The sequence below is a fragment of the Sorex araneus genome, chromosome X (assembly GCF_027595985.1).
Source record: "Sorex araneus isolate mSorAra2 chromosome X, mSorAra2.pri, whole genome shotgun sequence".
Taxonomy (NCBI): domain Eukaryota; kingdom Metazoa; phylum Chordata; class Mammalia; order Eulipotyphla; family Soricidae; genus Sorex; species Sorex araneus.
The window spans coordinates 313,799,011-313,817,554 of NC_073313.1; the positions used below are offsets into that span (position 1 = coordinate 313,799,011).

General features: G+C 48.5%; 1 protein-coding gene across 5 annotated transcripts in view; it reads left to right on the top strand.

Moving 5' to 3' along the window:
- PAX8 (paired box 8) overlaps positions 1–18,544 on the top strand; it is a 57,963-nt gene that overhangs the window by 38,211 nt on the left and 1,208 nt on the right. For 3 of the 5 annotated variants that reach the window (XM_055122000.1, XM_004609256.2, XM_055122001.1), the window contains exons 8-11: positions 2,576–2,696; positions 3,232–3,359; positions 10,869–10,970; positions 17,191–17,277. In XM_055122000.1, the coding sequence (XP_054977975.1) occupies positions 2,576–2,696; positions 3,232–3,359; positions 10,869–10,970; positions 17,191–17,277 (438 nt within the window). Of the gene's footprint in view, positions 1–2,575; positions 2,697–3,152; positions 3,360–10,868; positions 10,971–17,190; positions 17,278–18,544 lie in introns of all 5 variants that reach the window. The other 2 variants (XM_004609255.2, XM_055122002.1) reach the window with 2 other exon arrangements.

Here is an 18,544-nt window from a genome sequence, read left to right on the forward strand (position 1 = left end):
CACCCCAGGGGTCCTGCTAAGGAGCCTGTGCTGAGCAGCCACTGCGTGGTTCCATTCCTCAGTTCCTCCAGGGGGCCTCTCTGACGACATCCCATACTGAGCCTAGCACCACACTGACCATGAGCTGGGGACTCCTAGAGTGTGAGCAAGCTCAGTGTTTCCACTGACGCAGAATTGCCTCAGGGCTAGGGGACGGGGCGGAAGCCAGGTCTTAGGGAAGCTCTGTTGGGAGCCAAACCCTGGATTTGTCCCAACTAGCCTATAGTCACCTGTTTCAGGTAGGTCACTTCTACATCACTTCTTGGAAAGCTCAAGCCAAGGAGTTTGAAAGTTATGTAACTGCTCCAACTCCTCTCAGCCTACAGATAAGGAAACTGAGACCCAGCACCGTGACATTCACAAACCACCGGCTCCCTCAGTCAATCATTCACTCACTCTCTCACTTGCCAGCTGGTGAGGACCGGGGAAAGCCAGGCAGGGTATGGGTCCGAACCTCGTCTCTAGCGTCAGTGACACTGACGCTGGCACACGGCCAAAGGAACACTGTCTCTGGCAGTGCGTACATCAAAGTCCAGTAGCCTGGAGAGCCCAGAGAGAGCATATGTCCCCAGAGTTGACCTGGGACTGGGGGAGACACTGCCATATTTCCTACAGAACTGACCGGGACAGGAGCAGAAGTGTCATCGGCCTCATTTCTGGTTGCTCTTTCATGGCCAGAGTCAGGACTCAGCACAGTTCTTAATCTTCTATTATCCAAGTGTACCGACAAGCAGGTCAAAAGAATGTAACTTACGTAATGTTTGCTTTTGTCTTGAGGCCACCTCTGGTTGTGTTCAGGGCTGACACCTGGCTCTACATTTAGAGATGACTCCTGGCAAGGCTTGGGGGATCCATATGTGGTATCAGCCTTTCGAAGCAGCTTTTCTCATCCCTGTTACGCAGGGAAATCAGGGCTCAAGGAGAATAAGGAGACTGCATGGCCCCTGCAGAATCAAGTCTTCAAATCACCCAAGTTCTGAAGCAGTGGGCCATTCTGCATTCCAATTCATTTTCAATATCAGATTAAAAGAAAAAAAATCCAGTTATCTTTGGAAAGTGTAAGATTCCAGTGCTATGTTACCAACTTGTTTGAGTATGTAGATATAAGGGAATTTTTGTGGATTTTCCCCCTAGTAATTTGCCTGAATTTCGAGTAGATAGTTCGATATTGAATCAACACATCTACAAGGCATTTTAAACTTTTCTTACATTCTGTAGAAATGAGGTATTTTGTTCAATTTCATTAAGCCAGCCTCTAAAGCAACTCTACCCTGTCTGGAAGCAGGGTCCCCTGGAAGGCATGGAACCAGAGCGCCATTTAGTCAGTAATTGCTGCTATAGGATAATGGTGCCCTGGTGGCCTCCAGAATTGACTGTCGCTTCCAAAAGTGCCCGGCATGCAACTGGAGAGTATGCAAGCTCTTTGGAGTAGCCGGCTCTGTGGAAATCACTGAAGTGATGCCTTTTGTGAAGCGATTATATAACCATGGAGCATTCCTTGGTTTTAGTTTTACACAGTTTCACAACGCGAGTTTGGGACACCTTTGACCCTCATGTGTGCGTGCATGTGCCTATCTGAGCAAGTGTGTGTGTGTGTGTGTGTGTGTGTGTGTGTGTGTGTGTGTGTGTGTGTGTGTGTGTGTGCTGTCTCTTCCCCTGTCAGGTAATGGTTACAGGAAGGGGTGGCAGAGCATGGCCTTTGATTGTACAACTTCTACTTGGAAGAAACCTTCTCAGAAAACAGCCCTGCCCATGTCTGGAAACTTGGGTGGTGTTTACAATGAGATTTTAATGAAAAGAAAACAAAACAAAACACCAGAAACATGGGTAAGAGTCTTGCAACCACAGTGAATCCAAGTATCATCTCGGGCTTGAATCTGCCTGTCTATCTTTCTTCTTGAATGTGGAGAAGAAACCCCCCTGTTTGGGATGGGGTTCCAGGTCTGCCGAATTAGGAAGAGCTGCCATGGGGTTAGCTCCCGTCCCATTATGCAAACTAGTCTTTGCACAGACCTAACATAGTTTGTCACGGTGGTGGGGCGCGTTGCATCAGGATCACGGAGGCAAAGTGCCAATGCTACTGTGCCAGAGCAGCAAGTGTCAGCCAGCTTAGGGCTAAGCATCAGAGCCAAACGACTTGGGTTTGCGTGCTGGCTCTGGCCCACACGGAATCGTGGTTCTTTTGCTCCATGTCTCTGTGCTTTCTCCGTGCATGGAGAAAAGCACTCGGAACAGCCAGGTCAGCACCCTGTGTCCTGTGGCCCAAGGGCTGTGAGGAAACCAGGAGGAGCATGGTTCTCACCCCTGAGCCTGGCTCTCTAGTCCCCACCCCCACATAGCTGGGGAAGCCCTGAGCCCAGGAGCCACGTGGCTCAGTGAAGATTCCGTGAGCTGCGTGCTATCAAGGCTGAGCGGGCAGACCCAAGACAGGAGCTTTCCCCAAGGAGAGGGGCTTAGCTCAGTGCTCAGAGGGCCCAATGCTCTGAGGAAAGTGCTCTGGGGGCTCTCTGTATGCTGACTTCTTTTTGTTCCCCAGGGCCTCTACCCACTGCCCTTGCTCAACAGTGCCCTGGACGATGGGAAGGCCACCCTGACCCCTTCCAATACACCACTGGGGCGCAACCTCTCGGCTCACCAGACTTACCCGGTGGTGGCAGGTAAGATGCCCAGATCCAGGGCCTCTCTGGGGCCAGCCGTGAGGACCGGCTAGAGGGCAGGCCTGGCTGAGGCCGGGCAGGCTGTAAGGAGGAAGGTGCTAGGCGGTGGGCCTGCAGAGGACAGGTGGACGCTGCTGGTGGGTCGCAAGAACAGCAGAGAGGGTCTAACCTCCTCCCTCTCCTACCCTGCTGAGGGGACTGGGATAGCCGCAGCCCGCCCTGCGTGGCCAGGAGCTGCAGCTTCTCCCCCCCTCACTCAACCCCTGCAACAGCAACAGCCCGACCTGCACTCTGGGGAGCCCCCCTCCCCGCTCAGAGAGAAGCCCCAGCCTGCCTGCCCCCGCCGCCTGCTTCCCGCACCCCCACACCCCTCCCCGCTCTCCATGGCTTGATGTGTGCATGTGCCCACCCTCATCTCACACCCCTCTCTCCTTGTTGTCTCCCTCCCTCCGGCAGATTCTCATTCACCCTTCGCCATAAAGCAGGAAACCCCCGAGGTGTCCAGTTCTAGCTCCACCCCTTCCTCTTTATCTAGCTCCGCCTTTTTGGATCTGCAGCAAGTCGGCTCCGGGGTCCCAGCCGGTGCCTCGGTCCCGCCCTTCAATGCCTTTCCCCATGCTGCCTCCGTGTACGGGCAGTTCACGGGCCAGGCCCTCCTCTCAGGTACGACAAGGAGGTCCCGGGCCGTGCAGGTGTCGTGGGGGGCGGGAGGGGGGTCCCCAGGGCCAGTCCCCAGCCCACTGCTCCTTTTCCCTGGCCCCCAGGCTTGTCCTCCATCCCCCCAACCCCTCATTTCCCAATCCCCCCCCCCCCCCCGCAGCAACCTTTGTTCTTACCATGTTGGCAGGTCAGGCAGTGGGAAAAGCTGGCACGAGGGGTGGGTAGAGGGGGTGTTCCTGGAAATGGAGAACCAAGGTGCCGTCAGAGTACAGGGACGTGGGCCTGGAGCCAGGGTCTGTGGTTGGGGGTGGGGGGGGGGGTGGTGATGGTTGGCAGGGATAGAGGGAATTAAAGAATGAAACTCTGGGTGGGGGTGGTGGTGATGGTTGGCAGGGATAGAGGGAATTAAAGAATGAAACTCTGGAGGGGGAAAGGCTCTGACTTTGGGTCCTGGTTCCTGTTGAGTCAAAAATGTGACAGTTGCCCTACCCAGCTCACCAGGGAACCCCTTCCCTAGAGAACTCAGGACATTGAGATGTGTGAGGTCAAGAGGATCACACACACACACAGATACACACACACACACACACACACACACACACACACACACACACACACACACACCCCAGAAAGTTCATTGGCCTCCAAATATTTAAAGCTGGAAGCCGCCAGGGGGAAAACCTAGGACTAAATATGTGCCATTCCTTGTAGGAAACAGTCTCACAACAGAAGGTCTGAGGAGTTGTGGGCAGAGCAGGAGTTGTGTGTGTGATGTGACGGGGGAGCATTTGGCCCGCCTGCGGTCAGACCTCTTGGATTTCCCTGCAGAGACAATTCCCTGCTGTGGATCTAGGACCTGAGCAGTGGCAGGAGGAGCCAGCGTGGTGGCAGATGGCCTGTCTCCAGACCTCTGGATGGCTTCTGCAGATAGAAGGCTGTTTCTGATGCCGGGTTAAACCCACACCCAGGGAGGAGGTCAGAAGCAGGGCAACCCTTCTGGACCAGTGGTCTTGAAACGTGTCTTGAGAGTTCATAGCTCTGCAGTGAAAGGAAAGTCTACAGATGCCAGACTGTAGGTCCAGAAATATAGGTCCAAATCAGGTTCAGAAATGTTTGACGTCAGGGTTCAGCCTTTGAACGCCTGACCCCGGAAGGACCAGGTGTTCAATTGCCCAGAGCTCAGACACTGCCATTCACCCTTTCTTCAGTGACCCCATGCTGTGTGTCTCTAGAGCACTGGGGTTTTTCCTCTTCGCATCTAGTGGAAGGTCCTCTTGGAAGAGGTGGGCACAGAAGCAAAGGGTTAATGAAGGAAGCCCAGTCTGGCAGAGAGGCAGTGATGAGCAGAGAGGAAAGTGTTGACTCAGAGTTCAGAATTTCAATAGAGGGTGAAATCAGTAGAGATGGGCCATTTGTTTTGAACAAAGTGATTAAAGGAGGGAAATCTCTCAGCCGAGTAGAATGATATCATCCAGAAAAAAGAAAAAAAGAAAAAGAAAGAAAGAAAAAGATGAGGAGGACCAGACCATGAGAGAAAAGCCTTATCCTATCTTTTACTTTTGCTGGATTGGCCTGACGGTGAGGCAAACCTTGGAGAAAGCAGGCTGGGGTCAGGGGCTACTCTGATGCAGGTCTGGCACAGGGGCATGGAGGAAGCCGAGGAGGAGGAGGACCAGTTTCTCAGTTACTGTTCCAGCTGTGGATAGGCTTTGAGGAACAGCTGAAGGGAGAGGGAAAAACAGATGGCAGATGGCGTGGGAAGCCGGTACATCAGGCTGGGCCTTGGGGCAATGATATAAAGTCAGAACAGCTCAGGACAAACTCGCAGCTCCATTTACTCCTCTTTGAGCTTTTCTGTTAGGGCTTCAGGTGCTCCCACCAACACACACACACACACACACACACACACACACACACACACACACCACATATACACACCTGCACACATACATGATACAAACAAATCAGGGTGGTACCACCAATCCTTACCAACATCTAGGATAAATGCTCACTCAGTAGACCAGCTGTTGGACATAGGCCCCCTCTGGGGCAAAGCAGCTGATAGCAGATACCCAGAGGTCATTGAGGCAGGTGCTCCCCAAGCCAAGTACTGCTGATAATGCTCAGGATATATCCCCCAGGAGGCCGGTGTTTGGCCACAGGGTCCAGCCTCAGACTTAGACACAGCATGAGTTGAGAGCCCAAAGGAAAGCAGGAAGGGGCAGGCCTGAAGGGACTGGGTCCTGCTAGGAATAATACACAAGATACGGGGGTGACCCTCCCAAACTCAGGGAATTGGCCTGGAGCTTCTTAAAGAAGGTCCACCTGCAGTCTCTGATCTAGACACTAGCTGAAAACCCTCACCTATCCAGCTTTGAGCTTATGTATCTATAGAGAGAAAAACTGTAGGACTCCCCCAAGGAAGAGGACCATGAAGAGGCAATGAGTGCAAGAAGCTCTGTGGGGCTGGAAAGGAGCAGCACTGTCCTATGGAGCAACCTGTCCATTCAGGGGGCCCGAGGGAATTTGAAAGAAGGGAAAGGAAGCCAAAAGCTCATTTATCTCCAGGGAATTCTGCCTGTGATGACCGAGGTAGGCAGGTCAAGTGACAAGGTCAGGACAGGCAGGTCTCCTTCCTGAGTCAGCTTGACCCTGACCCATATGAGCTCTCCATGTCTCCTCATGGGAGAGGCTTTCACCGCCTCCATCATCATCCCACCCCAGAGTACCTTTGTAGAGTCTCCTCCTGGGCCTTTGGCTGTGAGATTGTGATGCCCATGAAGGCTGTCCCTGCTGGTCTGAGCTCTTCTCTGCTCAGCCAAGAAAGAACTTTAGGGTGTAGAGAAAATTATGGGCTTGCACCCAGAATTTTTTTTGCTTTATTTTTTGGGTCACACCTAGCGATGCACAGGGGCTACTCCTGGCTCTGCACTCAGGAATCACTCCTGGCAGTGCTCAAGGGACCATATGGGATGCACGGGTCGGCCGCATGCAAGGCAAATGCCCTACCCACTGTACTATTGCTCCAGCCCCAACACCCAGAATTTCTAATGATTCCCTTCAACTGTTCCAGTCTGGGGTCCGAACACACCGGCCAAGGGCAATTTAGAGGACAGTCTTATCCTGACTGTTCCAGGGCCGACGTCAGCTCTGCTGATCAGAAAGCTCTGGCTTTGGTTTATCATCAATGATAAACCTTTACCCACCTTCATCCTTTTGTGCAAAATTATATTTAGTCCTGGATTGCCATAAATTTTCCTTGCAATCTGAACAAGTTAAGGAATTGAAAAGGGGTCACAGTGGGGGCAGACATCAAAGGGGAACAAATCAAATGTTCTGAAATCACCTATGCCTTCTGAATTCCTCCAATAAATAGTTTTCTGATTCTTGTCTCTAGCATCATTTAAAATATTTACCAATATTTTGGGGGGTGCAGGTGTTTTTCTTGTAGAATCCTTATTTCACCGCCATCACAGACCTGTGCCTTTGTCTCCTTTTTGAATGTAAGGCCACAAGAAGTGTGTTTTCTTGAAAAGGAGGTGAAGTAACAAGCCAAAAATAAAGTTATAGTGAAGAACCTTCAAAGCCAGTCAAAGGGAGTAGGAATGGCCTCACTTTGACTTCACCCTATCATGTCTGTGGTCTAATATCTAAGATATGGACTGGAGCAATAGCACAGCAGGAAAGGCATTTGCCTTGCACGTGGCTGACCTGGGTTCGATTCCTCCATCCCTCTTGGAGAGCCTGACAAGCTACCGAGAGTATCCGGCCCACATGGCAGAGTCTGGCAAGCTGCCTGTGGCATATTCGATATGCCAAAAACAGTAACAAGTCTCACAATGGAGATGTTACTGGTGCCTGCTCAAGCAAATCGATGAACGATGGGACAACAGTGCTACAGTGCTACAGCGCAGTGCAGGAAGCTTTCCTTTGGGGAAAGAACCCAAATGTCCAGGGAAATGAAGCCAAGAGTCTTGTGAGAATGATCAGCATTTATGCTATGTAGTCAGTGAGTTCCATCTTGAAGACAGTCTTACCAGACTTCCTGAGAGGGGGCCTTCAGGGTCTGGGTTGGAGTTGCTTCTGAAGGCTCTCCTCACTGAGAGAAAAGCAGGTGACTGAGGAAACAAAGATTAAGATCTCAGAATACTGTGGAGCGACTGACAAATTTCCAAGAGCAATGCGCAGGCTCATTCTCACAGATGGAGCCCCCAGAGGAAAGTAGGGTGGAATTGACTTGTATCTAAAGGGGACTGTGTGAATGGTCCTCTGCTCACTGAACTGCAGTGCTCAAGAAGCTATCAGGTCAAGTGATGGGAAAGAGCAGAATGAAGACAGCAGGATAGGGAGTGTGGAAGCTCAGGACTCCCTGAAACTCCAAGTTCCTAGACCAGCTCTAGCAAACCAGTGGCCTGAGAGCTACGATTGACCGCCCTCTGCCGAATGCCAACCATGCTGGACTCTGATGCAGCCTTAGAACATTTTCCGGCCACATGCATCTACCATTTTCCAAGTAGATGAGGTTTGGTGGCGGGGGTATGGGTTATCTACTCATTAGTCACAATCTGATATGGATTTAAAATTCTAGAAAGTCTCTCATTCTCTCTCTGTCTCTCTGTCTCTCTCTCTTCTCTTTTACGTTCTCTCTTCCACTCCCCACCCTGCATCCCCCAAGCATTCAAGCATTACTCTCCTGTGAAATCACCTGTCACCCTCAGTACCTGTGCCTTCACAGACTTTTTCTGTGTTGCTCATGTGATCCAATAGCTAGCTAGCCAAGTGCTTCACCCAATGACCAACGGATAGCATCTGAGAGCTGGCAGTATCACAGTCTTCTTCAAAGAAAGATCAGATTTCACTGTTGTCCAAATTTCCTTTCCTCTTCTATGTATCCAATCCCCAGTCCCTTGTTTGCTTGATCCCTGTGCCAGGTGACACTAACCACTGCCAAAGGCTCCAGACTCTGCAGCACAGCACCAGCCATGGGCAGATGTGGCATTGAAAGTCCAACAAAGAGAGGGGTCCTTCTTACTCAAGTGCTCATGTGACCCTAAATAACAAATGCCAATGGCTCATTTCAAATCGGACATATTCTATAGGGATTTCCTTGACATGTGACAATTTATAGAATATACCCATGGTGCTGCTCAGTGCCCACCTATAGCAGGGAGCCCTGGCTCAGAATCATTCTTATAACACTATGTAATAGCAACAAGATACATGATATGGTGCATCTGCAGTGTGAAGAAACCGGCTTGTAGCACAGATCAGGCTAAGGATAAAGGTACTTGGAAAATAAAGTGCTGAAGCTGGATAACTTAAGTCCTGTGATTCTGGGACCCTTCCCTTCAGGAACAGGGCAGAAGCTTAGTGGGCCTTGTCTAGCTTGGGGAACCCAGACTTAGCTTCAAATGCCCAACCTAACCTATATCCTATTTGAGATTAATGCCTGAGTCTATGAAATCTCCAGACAGAGAGGTAAGAAGTTAGTCATTGTGTCATTGCCAGCGCAGAAGTTTCACTGGGGCTTCTTTGATTATATCTTTGGTTAAGGAAAGGGACTGGAGGGGCCAAGAAATGAAGGAATTCAAGGAGGAAAGTTAGATAAGCAAAGCCAATGGGCTCAATAAGGGGATTGACAGGGACTCTTAGAAACCCTACAGAATCCTGGAAAGAAAACCAGTGTGGAAGAGGCAGAGAAATTTTATGAAATGGGCATTTCCTAACTTGGTAGTTAGCAGAGGTGATTTTGCTCCCTTGGGTAGATAAACATCTGGAGACTTGGTTGTCACCTTGGGTGAAAATTCCTACTGGCAGTAGTGGTCAGAGGGTGGGATTCTGATGAGCATCCTATATTGCACAGAACAGTCCTCACAACAAAGGATGGTCCAGTCCCCAAATGTCAAAAGTATGAAGGATTAGGAACTATGCAAATATTACCAAGAACTAGGATGAACAAATGCTTATCTCTCAGATGTAAGGATTTTGAGAGTGAAGTGGGAATTATTAGTAAATACACAGGGAGAATAGCCACGGCCCTGGCAGACCAGGATGTATTGTCACTCTGCCAAGAACCCCTCATTGGAGAAGAATCTGGTCTGGGCCTGCACAATGGACATTAGGAGAAGGGGTATGGGTGAAGGGATGTGGCCACTGGCATGAGGGATAAATGAAGAGAAACTCATCAGTTAATACATATCTCCAAAATGGGAAGTTTGAGTCTGTGATATCAAAGAGAGCCAGGGGAATGCAGGTTTGGCATAGCTGTCCCCACATCACCAATACTAGTAATATTAGGGTATTACCAATACCCTATAAATTATCAGTAGCCAAGACAGTTGGGTATAAGTTTTGCGGAAAGTGATTCTTTTGTGTAATGGGGAGTGGGGGCAGTGGGGGGTCATAGCCAATGGTATTGGGGATTACTCTCAGCAGTGCTTAGGAAGGACCTTGTGGTGCCAGGGATCAAACCTGGGACTCACACATGCAAAATTGCACTCCAACCCTATGAGCCATTCTCCCTGGCTCTGAAAAACGATTCTTTCCAGGAGTATAAATTATAGATAATATAGTTTGTGGTCATATGTTGACAACAAATATTCCTTAGTCTATATCCTCTTTGTAGGACAGAAATGGCAGTGGGTGAAATATCCCTATCTATCTGGAGACTCAGCTGTAGAGCAGAAACACCTTCTCAAGCCTAGTGGGAAAGGTGCAGTGATTGATAATTAATGTTTACCAAGCTCCAAACAAGATCCTGTGGGCTCTGCCTATGCCATCTCTTCCTTCTTGATTTCCTCAGAGTGAGAACTGATGAGGATGTATGCTCTGAGATTAGTGGTTTCAATATATTTATTTATTTGTCTAATATATTTATTTTAAATTTGGGGGTCATATCTGATGATGCTCTACACCAAGGGGATTGAACCATGATCAGCTACAGCAAGATTCCTACTTACTGTACTATTTTTTAATTTGATTTATGACACACACCAGTGGTGCTCAAGGCTTACCTACTCTCTCTGTGTTCAGGGATCATTCTTGTGGGGCTCAGAAGACCCAGGTGGGGTATCACGAATCAAACCCAGATCTGCTATGTGCAAGGCAAATGCCTTACCTGCTGTACTAGCTCTTCAATCTCTAAAGTAGTTAGTCCTGCTATGTTGACTGACGTGTTGAATTTTGTGGATGCAAAAAAAAAAAATCAAGATATAGCCCTCTACCTCCCTCTAATACCATAACTATTTTATAGATAAAAAAAAGATTTGTATAAATCATTGGCATACAAGGAACAATGTAGGCTGCAAACTGCATGGTGGATCTTCTGTTCTGTAGAAGACCAGACAGGGGTAAAAAGAGACAGGAAGAAGGAAGGAGGAGGATGGGTTTAGAGAATGGCTTTGGAGAGATCAGGGATGCCACAAGGGAAGATTTACTGAGTCTCAGGGCAGCAAAACACCAACTGTGTAGCCACTGTGGGTCAACTGATGACTCCTTGCTGTATTTTTCCAGGGCGAGAAATGGTGGGGCCCACGCTGCCTGGATACCCACCCCACATCCCCACCAATGGACAGGGCAGCTATGCCTCTTCGGCCATCGCAGGCATGGTGGCAGGTAAGGAGGAGAGGCATTGGAGAAGTGTGGGAGAAAAGAGGGTCAAGAGAGGACAAAAGGTAGTTGGGTATGTCCCGTGCATAAATTTCATGGAGAGGGTCAAAGAATGAAGCAAAGAATGACTTTTCTCAGAAATGCCTGAAGAGAGTTTAGTGCATTCTTGAGTCTTTAACTCTCTGTACCTTGACCTGCTCCTTTCCAGAGGCTCCCCACATTCCCCACTACCATGAAAGACAAGGGCATGACAGACCATGTTTAAATGGAAGCCCTACCACTTTTACCAGTGATTCATTCAGTGACCCTTGATAGAACACTCTCTAGCAGTCAGCAGATACATTCATCCAGCTTTTACAGTGCCCATGGTCTCCAGTAATTTAAGTCAGATGAATCTCAGTTGACCTTTCTAAAAAAAAAAAAAAAAAGAATAGGAATGGTGTTGATAATGATAACGATGATAAAGAGAGTTGAGATATATAGCCTCCTTGACCGTCACACTCATTCAACTCTGTATAGTCAGGACCCACTTTCTAGGTGCCCCAAAGTACTACTGAAGGTAAGGCAAGTGAGGAAAATTGCATCATTGTAAGGATTGTCCTGGAATACTCTCTGTCAATCACTTGGGTCCCTTTGTCTCCAAGAATGATGGTCACCCAGTAATCTGAGGTGTCAAGGTCTAGATAAGTGAAGAAGACATGAGAATTTCTTTAGGTGAGTTTCACCCTTTTAGAAATTATATAGGAAGGACCCTAGGTTGGAGAGAGAGGAATTAACTAATTTCCACTGTCCAGAGAGGCCTAACGGGTCCTGGAATGGGGGTGGGGGTGGGGGGCATCTAAATTCGCAGTGTCTCGCCTTGACAGCCCTGGCCAGCCTTCCTGACTCTGACCCAGAGACTTGGAGTGTTCACCCAGCAGGGCTCAGTCTTTGCCAGCCACCCACTCTGGGTGCCTTGTGTGGAGGCAGGTGGGCTGGCTCTCCTGGGCAGAGGCAGGGGAGGGAGAAGTGAGGGATGGAAGGAGGCTCTGCTCCCTGGGAACCTGCTGAGCTGGCACTTGTTGCTGCCTGGTTACCGTGGCGATGTGCTTAATGCACCGTTGAAAATACAGAATACTGACTCCTCTCTCCCTCCTGGCCCCGACTCCCTCCCTCCCTCCCTTCCTCTTCTGGAGCGTGAAATGAGATTGGTCAAGATAAAAAAGGAAAAGATTCGGTTATTTTTTTAAGAGTGTGGATAATGGGGCCTCTCAATCAAAATCCCAGGCTCCAGTCGGCTCCCACCCATCTCCCTTCCAACCTCTCCACCTTCCCCTGCCGCCTGCCTCAAGGAGGAGGAGGAAGGAACATTAAAGCACAGAGCTTTCCTCTTAATTATGAGTCATTCCCCAGAGGCAGGTCCAGGGCAAGGGGTTCCTGGGGCCCAGAGTCTAACCCATGAGGTAGTTTGGGCCTCTCTTCAAAGGCCCCAGTTTGTTTCCAGAAATATCTCATCTAGGTTGGGTGTTGTGGGAAAAAAAAACATAATAGCCCACTACAGGATCCATTGCAACAAATTGCAAAAGGGAGGTCTTGCCTTGCAAGGTGAATGAGCTTCCTTCCAATAGTTATATACAAATCAGTTTTCAGAAAAGGCATTACTCTTTAAATATATCATCTAGGACTCAAGAATTCCATGGTGCAGATGAATTATCTAGGAATGATTTTGTAGAATTTTTCTTGTGTGTGTGCATTTCTTACCAGAGACTGCAATCTCCTGGCTTCTGAGGGGGTTCCATCCATAAACATCAGCAAACTCTCACTGAGTACTATGTCTAGGTATATATCATAAATACTCAAAGAAAGGCTCGTCCATGACATTCTTCACATGTGGAAAAAAGGAAGATCATTCAATACACTCCTTTGTGCCTGATTATTTAGAAATAGAATTCTATTTCTTGTTTCATTTTCATATCAAACTGAGCAGCTGATATTATCCTAACTTTATAGAGATAAGGAAACAACTGTAAAAACAAAAAGCTCTAGGTTCTAACCATACAAAGCAGAATGAGTTATTCCATTGTAGTTCTTTTAATTTTAAATCTGTGGTTCCATCTGTTACTCCATATCAGAGGTAAATATACAAGTAATAGAACAGTGATGAAGGAAGGAGACCATGACAGGGATTTCTCGTGTCCATTCATCTTCTGTTTTGCCTACAAACCGCTGTTATTCCTACACCATTAAAACAGTTAATCATCCTCACACCAGTTCTGAAGCTGAACTGAGAGATCCAGAGAAATAGATCCATCCATCCATTTATCTTTGCATATATGTTTCCACATACATCATTTCATCCATCTTTCATCCATTTGTCCTTCCAGCCATCTCTTCTTCCATTCACCCATTCATCCTTTCATCTATCCATTATTCCATCACCCACCATCTTTGCATTCTTCTCTCCGTTGACGACTTTTTATTTATCAGAATATGGTTTGAGTATCCCCTGTCTAGATGCTGAGGTTACAGCAGTGAAGAAGACAGGTACCTTTGTTTATGGAGTGTACAACCTAATTGAGTGAAGCACAGTAAAAGAATGAATAATAAAGGAGATAATTTCAGAGAGTGGTGTGCTGTGACGATTATAAAGTAGGATGATGTAATAAAGAGCCACGGGGAGAAGAGATAAAGAGTTTAGATTGGGTGACTAAGGGAGGTCAATCTAAGAAAATACTCAAGGTGGTCAGCCAAGTGGTAAATTGGGGCAGACAATCCCTAGCTCAAAAGAACAGCAAGTGCAAAGGCCCCAAGGCAGGAACTAGTTTAGCATGATTGCACATAGAAAGAGGCTGAGTGTATGGAAGAACAGAGATTAAGGAGGGAATGCACTATGAAATGAGGAGATGTTGGTTGTGACTGGTTATTTTTTTCCCTTTCTTTTTGGGCCACACCCAGTGGTGCTCAAGCATTACTCTTGGTTTTGCACTCAGGAATTACTCCTGGCAGTGCATAGGGGACCATATGGGATGCCAGCAATCCAACCCAAATCAGCTGCATGCAAGGCAAGCACCCTACCCGCTGTACAATCATTTGGACTCCATGACTGGTCAATTCTTGAGACTATTCAGGGTGGTGGAAAATGGATTTTAGACAGTCAAAGTAAAAATGTCAGAGCTTGGTTAGGGTAATGACAATTGTTGTACTTCATGCCAGAGATGAAAGTGACTTGGGCTAAGGACAGAAACATGAAGAAGGAGGAAAGAAACACTGACAAGATACTTTGGTAGTAGACTTAACAAAATTTTCTGGTGAATTGTCTAAAAAGATTCAAAAACAGAGAAAATAAGGAAGATGCCTTTGAGGTTTGGGAAAGTGCATAGGTGGTGGTAACAAGTTTCTGTGTAGAACAGTCAAAGAAGAAAAGGTGGAAAGTATTAGAAATGGAAATAGAAGTTCTATTGAATCATGTTGGGACTGAAGTGTCTCCTGTGAATCTAATTTAATAAGTCAGTAGTCACAGGGTAGATATCTGAAGGAAGAATGCCAACTTAGAGTGTACACTTCAACCATTGTACAAATTAGTCACTTAAAACCAAGGGATTAAACAAGATCACTAGGATGAGAACATGGGTGGAAAGTCACATAATGTGTATAACCTGTCAACTCTGAGGTTCTTTAGCATTTAGAGTTCTAGTGGAGAAGGAACCACCGGCCAAGTGAATGAGTAGGCAAGTTCAGTGGGAAGCAAACCATGAGATTGGGTATTTTGGAACACAAAGGCAGAGAGGGAGTGATGATTTGACTCACTTGGCAAAGAGCTTGAGGGGGCTTAAGGAGATCTATATTGGCTTGACTAGGAAGATAGAAGGTAGAGCCTTCTCTCTATGCATCAGAGGATGGGGCTGGTAACCAAAGAAGAGAAGATATCAGAGAACAAGTTTGTAATCTAAAAGGCATGATGAACTAGAAAGGGTGAGATTAATGAAGCAGATAAGAGAGGGGGTAACCTGTAGGGCAAAGTCCTTGGAAAGGTGAGTGGAGAGGAATGAAGAACAAAGGCTGGGTTGACCTTCCCCGAGTGCAGAGATATTTTATCTGCACTTGTAAGCCGACAGAATTGAGGATGGGAAGATGCTGCAGCCCTCCTGGGTTCCATCCCCAAGCCTAACTTCCTTGTGACCGAAGCAAAAAAGGTACTTGGTAAACACATTGAACACGCGTGTTCAGTGACCGAGTAAGGCATGAGCGAGAGTCAGTGCTTGACTAAGTGACAAAATGAGAGGCCAAACACATTCTAGTTTTCTCCTAATTTTCTTGTTCATGAAAGCTGCAGTGCAGCACTGGTGGGGTTGGGTGAGGTCCCTGCTCTCTGTCCTATAGACTCAGCTGTGTTTGAAGGTGCTCTGAAGCCAGGGAGGTCTGGGAAACACCACCAGTGAATAGGATCCTTGGTGAGTGAGGTACAAGACAGAGCACTGGAATACTAGAGAGCCTAGAAAGCCTAGAGGCCATGGGTTTTAGTCTTGTCTCCAGCTGATTCTGTGGCCTGGGCTGCTACCTTACCCTTTCTGAACAACAACTTCTTCATTGGCGAAGTGAATGGTTGGATTAAATATATATTTTTAATTCTCCCCCACCCTTCTTCCTCCACCCCTTTTCTCCTCCCTTTTCCACATGTATTTTATTATGCTTGATCTGTGTTCACTGAAGTTCCTGCCCCTACGGAATGCCCATGTCATTGTTAATTTTTCAACAAGGAAGGGGTCTAAGGACTTTTTTCCTGCGTCAAGCTCCTTCACCTATTTCTCTGTCATGTAAGCTGTCCCTACGGACACTAGCCCAGACTGAAAAGCTTAGAAGATTATTTTGGCTTCCATGGAGTTTTATTTGTGACCCTGCTTCCTAGGAAATTTACAAGACCCAGCATTTCTTGGGTGATACCCCTTAGTGAAGCATAGCTATAAGCATTTCATGAATCTTAGCGAATCCCTTCTACTCAGAAAATCCCTGGAGATAGAGACAAGAACTTGCCCCTGTTTACAGAAAAGCTCAGAAAGGTCAAGTGGCTTGTCCAAGGTTCCACCCCCAGGAAGCAGGAGCTCCAGGCAGGCCAGCCCCTGAGCCTGGCAGTGTCCAGCGTCCCCGATCAGACAGAGCAGGAGGGCAGGAGTTGCTGGAAGCTCTGGCAGAGGCTCTGAAGAGCTGTGCAAACAAGCATCTGTTTCCAGTCTGGCTCACATCTGACTTTGCGGAGGGAATTGTCTCAAAAGTGCATGAAGGGATTATCTGGAATTAAGAGTTAAGAGTCCTAAGGTCAAGTTCTGTGGTTTACAGGCAGTGCGAGCTGAAGCCACCTTCTTAGTCGTGCTGCCTCCACCCCCACTCCCACCCCCCAGTTCCTCCTCTATCAACTGACAGTGTTGATAGAGGCCTCACAGGATCTAGTGGGTGAATAAAGGGGCAGCATGCTTGGTCAGCTCTGAGTGCTGGGCCAGCTTTGGGAGGGGGATGGGTGGGGGGTGGGGGGAATTTGAGGGGGGACTGTGGTGAGCGCTGTTGCTTCAGGGAATGCTGAAGTTCGTTCTCTGATGAAAGAATCTTCCAGTAAAGCCAAAAGAGTCAGCTCATAGAAAGAGGTGATCAGATTCATTTTGTGTTCAATTCATGAACTGGGTTTACTTAAAGTGACAGACTTAGTCTAAGACAAACAACTCCTGAGAATGAACGCCAAGGACATGGGTGCCCAAGCCAGAGGACAGTATTTTTGAGTCCCTCCCTTCATCTTCTTTCACCCTTGATCTTCAATTACACACACCCACCACACCCACCCACACACCCACCCACACACACACACACACACACACACACACACACATTCACATGTGCACACGCACACGCATGCACACACACACTCACACACGCACATGCCCTGTGTGCAGCTCTGCAGACACTGAAGCTTCAATTCCTACATCTGAAAAATGACATCACAGTAACTTATGCCTCTTGAGGTTCCCTTGAGGGCTGAGCTTGACAGGGGGGTTGCCTCAAGCACCTGTTAGAGCCACATTTTCCAAAATCCTGTGGACTGAGAGGCCTCAAAGGACTTGATGGAAGCCTTCTGGGTGTCCACTGTCCCTGTCCTGCCTCTTTCTGTCCGCCAGCGCTTGCCTATAGATCCCACTCCCCATCCTTAGCCGCCATGGATGCTGCCCACCTCACCAGCCTCTCACCTGTATGCCTCCAACAGGAAGTGAATATTCTGGCAACGCCTATGGCCATACCCCCTACTCCTCCTATGGTGAGGCCTGGCGCTTCCCCAACTCCAGCTTGCTGAGTAAGTCATCTCGGGGATCACGCAGGCCCTCTGCTGTGTGGGGTGGTGTGGGGGTGAAAGGCTGGGTCAAAAGTTGTCTGAAAACTAGGAGGCCTCTGTGCGAAGGAGTGCTGGGGCTGGTGTGGGGGGAGGAGTTGTTGAAAATCCAAGAAGGCACAGGGAAAGTGGATTCCTTGTCTTGTTGTCTGAGGGAAGAAGGCAGAAGTGAGAGACTCCTGCCTGGTTCTCCACCCACTACCCAAGTCTTCGCCTTGTGGCAAGATTTGGGGCTCAACCCTGAGGAGTGAGTACAAGGATGCTCAAGAGAAGAGTAGGGGTCAAATTCCTGCCTTTAGGGCTCAGATGGCTGCAGAGAACAGGAGAACTCTCCCACCCCCACCCCACCCCAAACCCACCTTCTTCCCGGAAGCAGAAATGCTAGCCCATTTCCCATACTGACTGCCCGAATGCCCCACAAGTACACATGACTCACCCCTGGCAGGAAAATCCTTGGCTCTATCCAGCTCTTGAGATTTGACTTCAGAAGTAGACAGCACCCAGGACTGAGAGGCAGAGCCCTCTCATCGTCAAGGCTCCCAGTAGGGAAGAGGAGCCTTTTAGGAGCCCATTTATGGGACTCTTGCCAGCAGCACTGATCTGTTGCCCAGAGGAAGAACCAGATCAGAAATAAGCAAGGGTTTAGGGACTGCTGGCCTGTGCTCCACCCACCCATTTACCCCCAGCCTTCTAGACATACTGACCGGGGTAGCTGCCCGGGGCTGATTGAGCAGATGAGTCCAGGTGGAAGCTACATTTTTTGCTGTGTGTAGCTAGGAAGGACACAAGCAACCAGGCAGGCCAGAGTGAGGACCCATCCGCCCAGCCAGCCCAGATGTCCAGCCTGCCAGCACGCAGCACCTCACTGTGGCTCCCGCCAGACACACACCCCACCAGACCAGTTGTGGTTTGCATCACCGGGGCGCTGTGTGGAAGCTCCTCGGGCACCACACAACTGGGGCACAGCTGGATGAGACACTCCTCAGGGTCCTTAGCGCTTGTGCTTCCCGCTGTCATAGCTGTGTCATCCCTTCCCTCAAAGTAGGATTTTGAAGGTCGAATCAGTCATGAAGGGGGCTGGGGGAGTGGGGTGGAGGGCAAGAAGTGACCATTCTCATTCTGGCCAGGAACTCCGAGGTGAGGCCGGAGAAGGCGGAAATAAGGCTGGAGAGGAGTTAATCTTTGATGATCAGATAGGCTGGGGGGATGAATGATTAACTCATGCTGTCTT